The sequence below is a fragment of the Oncorhynchus keta genome, chromosome 6, assembly GCF_023373465.1.
Source record: "Oncorhynchus keta strain PuntledgeMale-10-30-2019 chromosome 6, Oket_V2, whole genome shotgun sequence".
NCBI lineage: Eukaryota > Metazoa > Chordata > Actinopteri > Salmoniformes > Salmonidae > Oncorhynchus > Oncorhynchus keta.
In genome coordinates, this window is record NC_068426.1 from 36,698,764 (window position 1) to 36,710,760 (window position 11,997).

At 44.0% G+C, this 11,997-nt stretch overlaps 1 protein-coding gene and 1 pseudogene across 1 annotated transcript in view; one reads left to right on the forward strand and one right to left on the reverse strand.

Moving 5' to 3' along the window:
* Positions 1-2,597: 2,597 nt before the first annotated feature.
* LOC118385584 (protein S100-A1-like) lies at positions 2,598-6,355 on the reverse strand (annotated as a pseudogene).
* Positions 6,356-11,349: 4,994 nt separating this feature from the next.
* Positions 11,350-11,997, forward strand: part of ch25hl2 (cholesterol 25-hydroxylase like 2) — a 1,136-nt gene continuing 488 nt past the window's right edge. Inside the window, exon 1 of the mRNA XM_035772908.2 lies at positions 11,350-11,997. This exon is cut by the window's right edge and continues 488 nt beyond it. Coding sequence (XP_035628801.1) covers positions 11,496-11,997 — 502 coding nt within the window. The 5' untranslated portion in view covers positions 11,350-11,495.

Here is an 11,997-nt window from a genome sequence, read left to right on the forward strand (position 1 = left end):
GATTAGCAGGAGGGGAGGTGTTGTAAATGGTTTGATTAGCAGGAGGGGAGGTGTTGTAAATGGTTTGATTAGCAGGAGGGGAGGTGTTGTAAATGGTTTGATTAGCAGGAGGGGAGGTGTTGTAAATGGTTTGATTAGCAGGAGGGGAGGTGTTGTAAATGGTTTGATAAGCTGGAGGGGAGGTGTTGTAAATGGTTTGATAAGCAGGAGGGGAGGTGTTGTAAATAGTTTGATAAGCAGGAAGGGAGGTGTTGTAAATGGTTTGATTAGCAGGAGGGGAGGTGTTGTAAATGGTTTGATAAGCAGGAGGGGAGGTGTTGTAAATGGTTTGATAAGCAGGAGGGGAGGTGTTGTAAATGGTTTGATAAGCAGGAGGGGAGGTGTTGTAAATGGTTTGATTAGCAGGAGGGGAGGTGTTGTAAATGGTTTGATTAGCACGAGGGGAGGTGTTGTAAATGGTTTGATTGGCAGGAGGGGAGGTGTTGTAAATGGTTTGATTAGCAGGAGGGGAGGTGTTGTAAATGGTTTGATTAGCAGGAGGGGAGGTGTTGTAAATGGTTTGATTGGTGAAAGGGTAAGAGACGTAGGTGTGGTCTTTCCTCCAGGTCTTTAGTTGCGTTACACATGACAACACTTCGTTCAAGTTCAGTACATAGCTGTGCGTGCGTCTATTAATTAAACATGTTGTTGCTTGGGGGACGGCAGAGTAAGTATTCCATATATTTCCTCCAGTAGGCTCTGTGTCGTGTGGTTTTCTCAGTGTCTTTCCAGGCTGGTGTGTGTGTGTGTGTGTGACACGGAGCATGGATAATGGCGTTCACAGTTCCATAACCCAATTGGACATGACGTGTATGGGAATAGACTCTGTGTCTCTCTCTCAGTGTTTCTTCGTGTTTCCAACTCAGACATGGCTTCAGCTACTTCTCAGTATCTCAGGGGGACAAGGTGAGGGATCGGACTTCAGATGGGGCTGTGATAGGGAAGGTGCGTGCATGCGTGTGCTTTGTGCACACGTCTGTGTGTGTGTGTGTGTGTGTGTGTGTTACAAACGAGGCCATCTGAAACACAATGCCAACACTAGGCTCGTTCATGGAAGCCATGATATAAAAATGACTGTTCTTATCATGCCACTTACAGTACACAAAGTGAAGAGACTTTACAAGCTACGGAATGCATTCGTGAGGTATGCTTCCACTGGAACAAAATGACACAACAGCCAACTTGAGCTGTAAAAAATGACATCACTCCAAGGGAGAGGGATAGCAAAAGATAAGAGGGTCACGCCAAGTGCAAGTTCTCTAACAAAGGGAGAATCTATAATTCTTGGGAAAATAAGTACGGTTTCTAAATCGATGAGAGGCCCTCTATGATTACAGCTATTGTGAAATGTCACACAAAAAGATAATCATCGAATAATTTCCCTCCAGACAGACTCATTATCTTGCTCAATTTCAACCAATCACACCGAAATGAGAAATGACCTTTGTGTGTGCGCATGCAACTGTAACATTTGATTTAAATGTCTCATTACCTGACACACAGTTCATGCTGTTTTCAACTCTCTAGAGACAGCAGGAGTGGTAGAGATACTCTTAATGATCGGCTATGAAAAGCCAACTGACATTTACTCCTGAGGTGCTGACTTGCTGCACCCTCGACAACTACTGTGATTATTATTATTTGACCATGCTGGTCATTTATGAACATTTGAACATCTTGGTCATGTTCTGTTATAATCTCCACCCGGCACAGCCAGAAGAGGACTGGCCACCCCTCATAGCCTGGTTCCTCTCTAGGTTTCTTCCTAGGTTTTGGCCTTTCTAGGGATTTTTCTTCCTAGCCACCGTGCTTCTATACCTGCATTGCTTGCTGTTTTGGGGTTTTAGGCTGTGTTTCTGTACAACACTTTGAGATGTCAGCTGATGTACGAAGGGCTATATAAATACATTTGATTTGATGTGACACAAGTTAATTCTACAATGACATGAACATTCTCAAGTCCATTTCTGATGGACATTTCTGACAAATTCATGGTTACATTACAAACATCTATGAACCAACCGGCAGATGAATGACAGAATCAATCAATCAACTAACCCAATCAGAGGGAAATGACTGTTTGGGTGCCGGTCCGTTTTGGTCATATCTTGCGTGTTAATTCTCTGGCACGAAAGTGTTGTTGAGAACAGAAACCGTCAGTTTCAGTCTTGACAACAGGTTAACATCGGTTTGAAATAATCTGGTTGTTGACGCGTCGGAGGCACAGAAGGATCCTATCTCTAGCAAGAGCATGTCAATGGATGCTTTCGACTTTAGTCTAGTGCACGTCTGCTGTTGACATTCTTGACGCGAAAAACAACAACATATTAGGCTGTAAGGCTTTTAGTAGCACTGAAACCATGATGTCAATCCATGTTCAGCATGAGGGGTGTGGTTGGTTTCTAATTCTACTTTGATCCACGTGTCTGAAATGTCTCCTTGTTCCCTATGCAATGCCCTTCTTTTAGCCAGAACCATTACAAGACCGGTCACTATGAGGGTTTGGCAAATAATAGTGCATACATAAGCAATAGGAAGCCATTTAAGGACTCAACCCGTTAGTTGGCTTTCTTCTTCTGCTTCTCCTGGAAGAAGTCGTTGCAGGCTACGGTCAGGGTCGCCACCAGAAGCACATACTCATTGAAGTCCACCACCTTGTCTTTGTTGGAGTCCAGAACATTCATGATGGAAATGAAAAGAAAGAACAATTAATCAAAGAAGATCTATCCACCAATCAATATTTTCAAACCCTGATTAAGTACATTTGATCCTTTAAGGGATGGAGCTGGGAGAATGGAACCGCGCTCAAATTCATAGGCACAGCTATTATGCGAGGGTTGAAAATCAATGAGATCAACATCGTTTTGGGTCTATAAAATCTTTGCAAAGATATAGGCATATCTCATAAATGAAACAACCATTGAACAGCTGCAAATCTTCCAGACTGTAACTCCGGTGTTCTGCTCCTCTGGGCTTATTCCAGTTGACGTCAGGACACGCACAGGTCTCTGACTTACTCTACTCATCCACACAGCACTACCAGGAAATGGACTGTCCTGAATCCTGATAGGTCTGATGTCGCCTCTTGACCGGTCTGGATTCAGCTGCCTGGCCAATAAATAAGTTCCCTCGGGACAACAGACTGCAATTAGGCCCTGTGTCAATCTCCCAGCCTGAGATCTGAGATGGAGATCTGAGGAGAGACGCCTCAGGCTCTGAGTCATTGGATTCATGGTGCTGAAGCCCCATCCAGGATATTAGACCACCTAAGGCACTGACTGGGCACAGCACAGCACCTCACCACACAGCCAATGTCCACTGGAAGCTAGTGTGTCAGTGGCAATAATCAATGACACATGAGCTGAGACCTATCAGAGGTGTGTATGTGTGTGTGTGTGTGTGTGTGTGTGTGTGTGTGTGTGTGTGTGTGTGTGTGTGTGTGTGTGTGTGTGTGTGTGTGTGTGTGTGTGTGTGTGTGTGTGTGTGTGTGTGTGTGTGTGTGTGTGTGTGTGTGTGTGTGCGTGTGTGAGATGGTGACCGTTGGATGGCTTCTTTCAGTCAAGCCAAGCCAGTCTGGGATACAGAGCCCTGTGGTGACTTCAGGCTGTGGTGATACGGAGCTAATGGAGGTATGTAACACACACAAACACACACACACAAACACACAGCTCAGGGGGCCATATCCTGTTTTGATAGTTTGACTGGATATGTGCAAATCTTCATTGACATATACTTGAAAAGTTACTATTTGGCCCAAGGTGACAACGTTGTATCTAATTCAACAGTAAGCCGTATCTATCGCCTCAGCATACAGTGTGATTGACGAATGACAGAATTACTCAGTGATAGGTTATGAATTTTAAATGTTTTAATCACTAATTAGCTCAATGTTGACCCTAGGAAATGAAGCTACAGTATGAGTCTGCATCCCACATGGCCACATATTCACTACATAGTGCATTACTTGTGACAAGGAGTTTATCGGGAATAGGATTACTTTTGACAAGTAGTTTATAGGGACTAGGATTACTTTTGATAAGTAGTTTATAGGGACTAGGATTACTTTTGACAAGTAGTTTATAGGGAACAGGATTACTTTTGACAAGTAGTTTATCGGGACTAGGATTACTTTTGACAAGTAGTTTATAGGGAACAGGATTACTTTTGACAAGTAGTTTATAGGGACTAGGATTACTTTTGACAAGTACTTTATAGGGACTAGGAATACTTTTGACAGGTAGTTTATAGGGACTAGGAATAATTTTGTGACGCGTCCTAAATGTGTGCAAGACTGGTACCAGGACACCGTCTCTATACCTGTCAGAGATACATACGTCAGTGGATGGATATTAGTGACATCAGAAGGGAGTAGTCTAAGTCTAGATTTGGAGGTGATGTGGACCACTGCTGATGATGCGTAGACACCCGAGGCCTCCTTCCATCAGAGTGAGGGTGGAGAAAACCCGAGGGAATAGAGGGGGAGAGGAAAAGAGATTTGTCTCTTCGACCCGTCTCACAGAGGGCAGTGGAGAGTAACAAAATAATGGAGTTAAACTCAATTGAACCAGATCTCAAAACTTCACAGCAAGGAAACTAATCCAGCATAATGTAATAAGGAGAATATCAAATAATTGCCCTTTGCATTAGTGTTTCTTTCTTGCTTTCCTTTTTGGACAAGTGGATAACTGTACCATGCTCTTCATCAACCGGGTTCTCGTTGCATTCTGTAGATGTAAGACTAGGATCTTAATACAGTTTTCTACAACAGGAAAAGATTCCTGCAGCAACAGAAAATGTGAATTATTATGTGGATTGTAATTCATGGATACATTTTGTAGGGGTTGGTACATTTTTCATGAGGGCAACTCAAGTCTGACATTTTAAAGTGGAAATGACTAACTTTAGAAACCTTTTTAAACCTTGAATACACTACAAGTTTGCATTTCCTGCAGTGCAGGAAAATTCTCGACGACAAAAGAGTGATCAAATTGTAGCCACTGAGGTATATTGAACAACAGAAAAGCGAACTTGCCACTCTTCACATCTTTGAGAATCATGTAAATTGTGTGTTGTAGGCCTAGGTCTATAATTAGAACAAAATGAACATAACAGACAACATGAATTTGTACAACAGCGAGTTGAGCGAGTGTGTTTTTTTTAAAAACACTGGACATTTGCAAATTCAAAATTCAATACGCACTTAGTTGTCTTGTTCATCTTTCAAGTCTCAATGGGTAATCAAGTAGGATTAAGAAGCCCCCCCGGAACATATCCACGAGTCCGCATAATCCTCACTGTTGATCACCATGAAATCAACGGAAGGAAAGAAAACAAGTTGAAAAGGTCACGCTCCACTAAACCAAAGCATTTCCAATACTGAACATGTTGTTGGCGACAGCCAGACGTGATGTGCTGCTACGATTTCATCTAAACACGTGGGTTCCACTACTCCAACTGTCACAAGGATGTTTCTAATTCAAGACGAGGCATTGCTTGAGGTTCAGCGCACAGCTAATGTGCTACATCTATTCAAAAACATGTCACCGTTCGAGGAGGAGAAGGCAATACCCTGTGACAGGTTTTACTACGCGGTGCCAAGTAAACACAGCTTAACACGAATAGAACTTATACACTCGTTTTTCTTTTCCCTATTCGCGTTTTACAGTTTCCCCAAAAACAACAGCGGAATAAGTGTCTTAAGAGGTCAAACATGTTTTCCCCAGGCCCGTTCATGAACAGGCCCTCCGAATTATACCGATTGTGGGCCTTTCAACTGTTGTACCTGGCCAAGTGAAGAGAATATCCAAATACTGTAAAACTACGTTGAAAATGATAAATGATGGATTTTAGACATCTTCTTCACCGTGTGGAAGACGGGGAGTTCACTGTTCAATAGTTGTTCCAGCTCTCCCTTGTTGAGCTTGTGTTCGTCTCCGTTGCTCCCGGAGTAGTATTCGTCTCCGTTGCTCCCGGAGTAGTATTCGTCTCCGTTGCTCCCGGAGTAGTATTTGCTCCCGGAGTAGTATTCGTCTCCGTTGCTCCCGGAGTAGTATTCGTCTCCGTTGCTCCCGGAGTAGTATTTGTCTCCGTTGCTCCCGGAGTAGTATTCGTCTCCGTTGCTCCCGGAGTAGTATTTGTCTCCGTTGCTCCCGGAGTAGTATTTGTCTCCGTTGCTCCCGGAGTAGTATTCGTCTCCGTTGCTCCCGGAGTAGTATTTGTCTCCGTTGCTCCCGGAGTAGTATTCGTCTCCGTTGCTCCCGGAGTAGTTGTCGAAAGCTGTTCTACTGTAAGCAGCACCTTCAAGTCGGCTTGGCATGATGTTGATAAGTAGTACTTTAAAGTATTTTTTACTAATGTTCTTTACACCACTGTAAATACTCTATATATGATGGTGTATATAGATAGTATAGACAGTATATGAATAGAAAAAGGTGTGTACAGCATTAGTTACATAGGATGAGCATTGACTAGACTACAGTATTTACACTGAGTGTACAAAACATTAGGAACACCTTCATAATATTGAGTCGCAACCCCTTTTCCCTTCAGAACAGCCTCAATTCGTCTGGGCATGGGACTCTACAAGGTGTCCAACTCGTTCCACAGGGATACTGGCCCGTGTTGACTCCAATGCTTCCCACAGTTGTGTCAAGTTGGCTGGATGTTCTTTGGGAAGTGGACCATTCTTGATACACACAGGAAACTGTTGAGCGTGAAAAACCCTGCAGTGGTGGAGTTCTTGACACAATCAAACCGGTGAGCCAGGCACCTACTACCATACCAACCTTTTTTCAAAGGCACTTAAATATCTTGTCTGGCCCATTCACCCTCTGAATGTCACACATACTGTATATAATCCATGTCTGAATTGTCTCAAGGCTTTAACATCCTTCTTTAACCTGTCTCCTCAACTTCATCTACACTGATTGAAGTTAATTCAACAAATGACATCAATAAGGGATCATAGCTTTCACCTGGAGTCCCCTGGCCAGTCTATCTCATGGAAAGAGTTTTGTACACTCAGCGTACATATTAAGTGGGTAAGACAGTATGTAAACATTATTAAAGTGACCAGTGTTCAATGACATGTATATAGGGCAGCAGTCTCTAAGGTTCAGGGTAGAGTACCGGCTAATAACAATGACTAAGTTCAGGGCAGGGTACTGGGTGGAGGCTGGCTGGTGGTGACTATTTAACACTCTCTCTGTGCCAGCTTTGATGCACCTGTACTGTCTCCACCTTCTAGAAGGTAGCGGAGTGAACAGGCCAAGAGTCGGGTGGCTGAGGTCCTTGATGGTCTTCTTGGCCTCCCTGTGACACCGGCTGCTGTAGATGCCCAGTGTGCTCCCGGTGATGCGCTGGGCTGCCTGCACCGTCCTGCAGATGCGGACAGGGGAAATGACCTTACCAGGAGGTGATACAGGAGGTGATACAGGATGCGCTCTGTAGAAGTTTGTGAGGGTATTTTGTTATTTATTTTACAGTGCCTTGCGAAAGTATTCGGCCCCCTTGAACTTTGCGACCTTTTGCCACATTTCAGGCTTCAAACATAAAGATATAAAACTGTATTTTTTTGTGAAGAATCAACAACAAGTGGGACACAATCATGAAGTGGAACGACATTTATTGGATATTTCAACGTTTTTTAACAAATCAAAAACGGAAAAATTGGGCGTGCAGAATTATTCAGCCCCCTTAAGTTAATACTTTGTAGCGCCACCTTTTGCTGCGATTACAGCTGTAAGTCGCTTGGGGTATGGCTCTATCAGTTTTGCACATCGAGAGACTGAAATTTTTTCCCATTCCTCCTTGCAAAACAGCTCGAGCTCAGTGAGGTTGGATGGAGAGCATTTGTGAACAGCAGTTTTCAGTTCTTTCCACAGATTCTCGATTGGATTCAGGTCTGGACTTTGACTTGGCCATTCTAACACCTGGATATGTTTATTTTTGAACCATTCCATTGTAGATTTTGCTTTATGTTTTGGATCATTGTCTTGTTGGAAGACAAATCTCCATCCCAGTCTCAGGTCTTTTGCAGACTCCATCAGGTTTTCTTCCAGAATGGTCCTGTATTTGGCTCCATCCATCTTCCCATCAATTTTAACCATCTTCCCTGTCCCTGCTGAAGAAAAGAAGGCCCAAACCATGATGCTGCCACCACCATGTTTGACAGTGGGGATGGTGTGTTCAGGGTGATGCTGTGTTGCTTTTACGCCAAACATAACATTTTGCATTGTTGCCAAAAAGTTCAATTTTGGTTTCATCTGACCAGAGCACCTTCTTCCACATGTTTGGTGTGTCTCCCAGGTGGCTTGTGGCAAACTTTAAGCAACACTTTTTATGGATATCTTTAAGAAATGGCTTTCTTCTTGCCACTCTTCCATAAAGGCCAGATTTGTGCAATATACGACTGATTGTTGTCATATTGACAGAGTCTCCCACCTCAGCTGTAGATCTCTGCAGTTCATCCAGAGTGATCATGGGCCTCTTGGCTGGATCTCTGATCAGTCTTCTCCTTGTATGAGCAGAAAGTTTAGAGGGACGGCCAGGTCTTGGTAGATTTGCAGTGGTCTGATACTCCTTCCATTTCAATATTATCGCTTGCACAGTGCTCCTTGGGATGTTTAAAGCTTGGGAAATCTTTTTGTAACCAAATCCGGCTTTAAACTTCTTCACAACAGTATCTCGGACCTGCCTGGTGTGTTCCTTGTTCTTCATGATGCTCTCTACGCTTTTAACGGACCTCTGAGACTATCACAGTGCAGGTGCATTTATATGGAGACTTGATTACACACAGGTGGATTGTATTTATCATCATTAGTCATTTAGGTCAACATTGGATCATTCAGAAATCCTCACTGAACTTCTGGCGAGAGTTTGCTGCACTGAAAGTAAAGGGGCTGAATAATTTTGCACGCCCAATTTTTCAGTTTTTGATTTGTTAAAAAAGTTTGAAATATCCAATAAACGTCGTTCAACTTCATGATTGTGTCCCACTTGTTGTTGATTCTTCACAAAAAAATACAGTTTTATATCTTTATGTTTGTAGCCTGAAATGTGCCAAAAGGTCGCAAAGTTCAAGGGGGCCGAATACTTTCGCAAGGCATTGTATCTATCTAGGCAAGTCAGTTAAGAACAAATTCTTATTTGAAGAAAATCTTAGGGGCCAAGCCAAATTTCTTCAGCCTCCTGTGATTCCAATTTGGAATTCCATTTAAAAAAAAATCCTAGTTGGATCTCTTTTTTTCCCGAGTCAGTTGGAAGTAGGGAGAAGCACATTTTATGTTTTGTAATAGTGTTGAAAAAAAGCATTGATGACAGTGCTGAATAATTTTTTTCGACATGAACTCACTGATAAAAACAGCAGCTCTTTGCTGTATTCTTTGACAATCTCTGGTCAAGGTTTTAAAAGTTATGAAATCTCACGTAGGTTAATAACAAACTTTGCTGGGGTTGTGGAAGCTGTAGGCACGGTTATTTGAGCTATCGGATTGGCCAGCGTAGTAGGTGCACTCGATTTAGCCTCAGATCTCCCGGTCTGCTGAAGAGGTTCAAAACGGGAATGCTTTGCCTACCCGTAGCGCAGGGCTTCTGATTCAAGTGCACCTACCGCCAACAGCACCAAAATGGGCTAAGCACACACCCTTGTGGGGCTCCCATGTTGAGGATCAGCGTAACGGAGGTGTTGTTTCCTACCTTCACCAGCTGGGGTCGGCCCATCAGGAAGTTCAGGACCCAGTTGCACAGGGCCGGGGTTCAGATCCAGGGCTCCAAGCTAAGGATGAGCTTGGATGTGAAGGCTGAGCTGAAGTCGATGAGTAGCATTCTTACATAGGTATTCCTCTTGTCCAGATGGGATAGGGCAGTGTGTAGTGCGATGGCGATTGCGTCATCCATTCGCACTTTCAGTTTTGTGCAAATGCTTCCATCTATCCACGGATTTTTGGAGAATTTCTAATCGTCACAGTGGGAACAACATCCTCTATGCACTTCCTGACGTACTCATCCACCTAGACAGTGTATACATCAATTCTCTAAGATGTCATAAGTAAAGGATATATGTAAACCTAACCGAATTACTCTCGCATTGGATCGAGACGAATGAGTCGCCGCCACAATTTAAAAATGAAGGAGAATTAGATTATACCGTTTTGTTGTTGTTTGATTTTTGTCCCTAAGATGTCTTTCGAACAGCTAACGGCAAGGCAACAGTTTAGAGTAACATCACTTCACATTGAATTTGATTTCCTAACAACATGCTCCGCACCTCAACCTCAACTTCAGATGCAGTTTCAGGTGTTCATGAAGACCTATGTATTAGGGAGATTTTCCGTTGCAGCCCTCAGAAGGGAGTTTGTGTCCGCAAAACGAAAAGTTTTAGAATCAACATTCCAATAAAGTATGTGAAAAAACTTCAGAAACTACCATCTCTGTTCCAGAGCAGAACCGCCTTTCTTCCAATGATACTTGACTGCCCTCTAGCGGTCTCACGGAGCCTGTGCAGTCAACATGTGTTCCATGATGCTTTAATGTTCCATGAGGATCGCAAAACACTGGATCAGAATTCATTGCCTTATTTGGTTCGTTTAGATAACATAATAATATAAAGCCTCCTTTGAGTTAGAGAGTCGTTTACTTGAGCTCCACCATAGAAACCATCTCTGTGGTCCGCTCCACTTGCCTCTTTTCACTTCTAACCATCAGACCTTATTCCAACCAGCATGATGCAAGACGAACCAACACAACAACACAAGTGTAATTCAACATGAATAATGTGGAGCCTTTGAACTCAAAAGTCACTTTTGACAGCTTTCTATGATTTATTACTGTTGACCTCCAACAACAAGTCCATAAGAGAAAGAGAGGAGAGGGAGAGAGGAAGAGAGGAGAGGGAGAGAGGAAGAGAGGAGAGGCAGAGTGAAAGAGAGGAGAGGGAGAGAGGAAGAGAGGAGAGGGAGAGGGAGAGGAGAGGGAGAGGGAGAGGAGAGGGAGAGGGAGGGGAAGAGGAGAGGGAGAGAGAAAGAAAATAAGAAAAAGAGGAAAACATGTATTTTTTAAAAGTTGTTTTTCATTAATAATCAACTGATTTAACCAAAATTATCACATTTGACAGTTCACCAGTTTCTGCATTAATACATGAGCACCATAGTTTGGCTTTGACCACAGTGTATTGTTTCTCCTCAATGCGAGCAAAGAAAACACACTTGACTTTGTCTTTGTCACTTCGGATCAGCGGGAGGCAGCTCTCTCAGATCTGGGTCAGAAATGTGGGAGGGGGAGGGGGGGGGGGAGGAGGTGGCGCCTCGATCTACATAAGAGGCTAAGATCGACCGCCAACCTAATTTGGCACTACGGCACCAGATTATTTGCCTTTTGCAGAAAAACAAACATTACATTACAGCTGGAAGTTTCTTTGCCATTCTTGTGGAGTCTGTTGCAACCAACCCAGATAATAAATGAATCCTCTGAGACTATTAGACTTTAGTTGGGACACAGTGAGTGCAGGCGGTTTGTTCAGCGGTGTGTCTCTCCCCTGGATGTCTCACCTGACTGTGGCTAATCTGACCCTGGGTCTGGGGCTCCCGGAGCAGTCCGTCCTCCAGCCGACGTGGAACTACCTCCTGCAGCACCACCAGGCTGAGCTGCGGAGCCCTCTGTTCCCTGTGGTCATCTCTGTCTCCACCTACCTTCTCCTGGTGACCCTCTACACCCTGCTAGACCTCCTGGCCCCCAGCTGGCCAGCCCTCAACAGCTACAAGCTCCACCCAGACAGACCCGTCACTTGGGACAACATCTGGACCACCCTGTATCTCACAGCCTACAACCACCTGGTCTATATCTTCCCTGCTGCTGTGGGCCAGTGGCTGTGGAGGCCTCCTATCCCGCTCCCCCGTGACGCACCCACTCTAATGAGCTTCCTCCTGGGAATCCTGGGGTGCATGGTGGTCTTTGACTTCC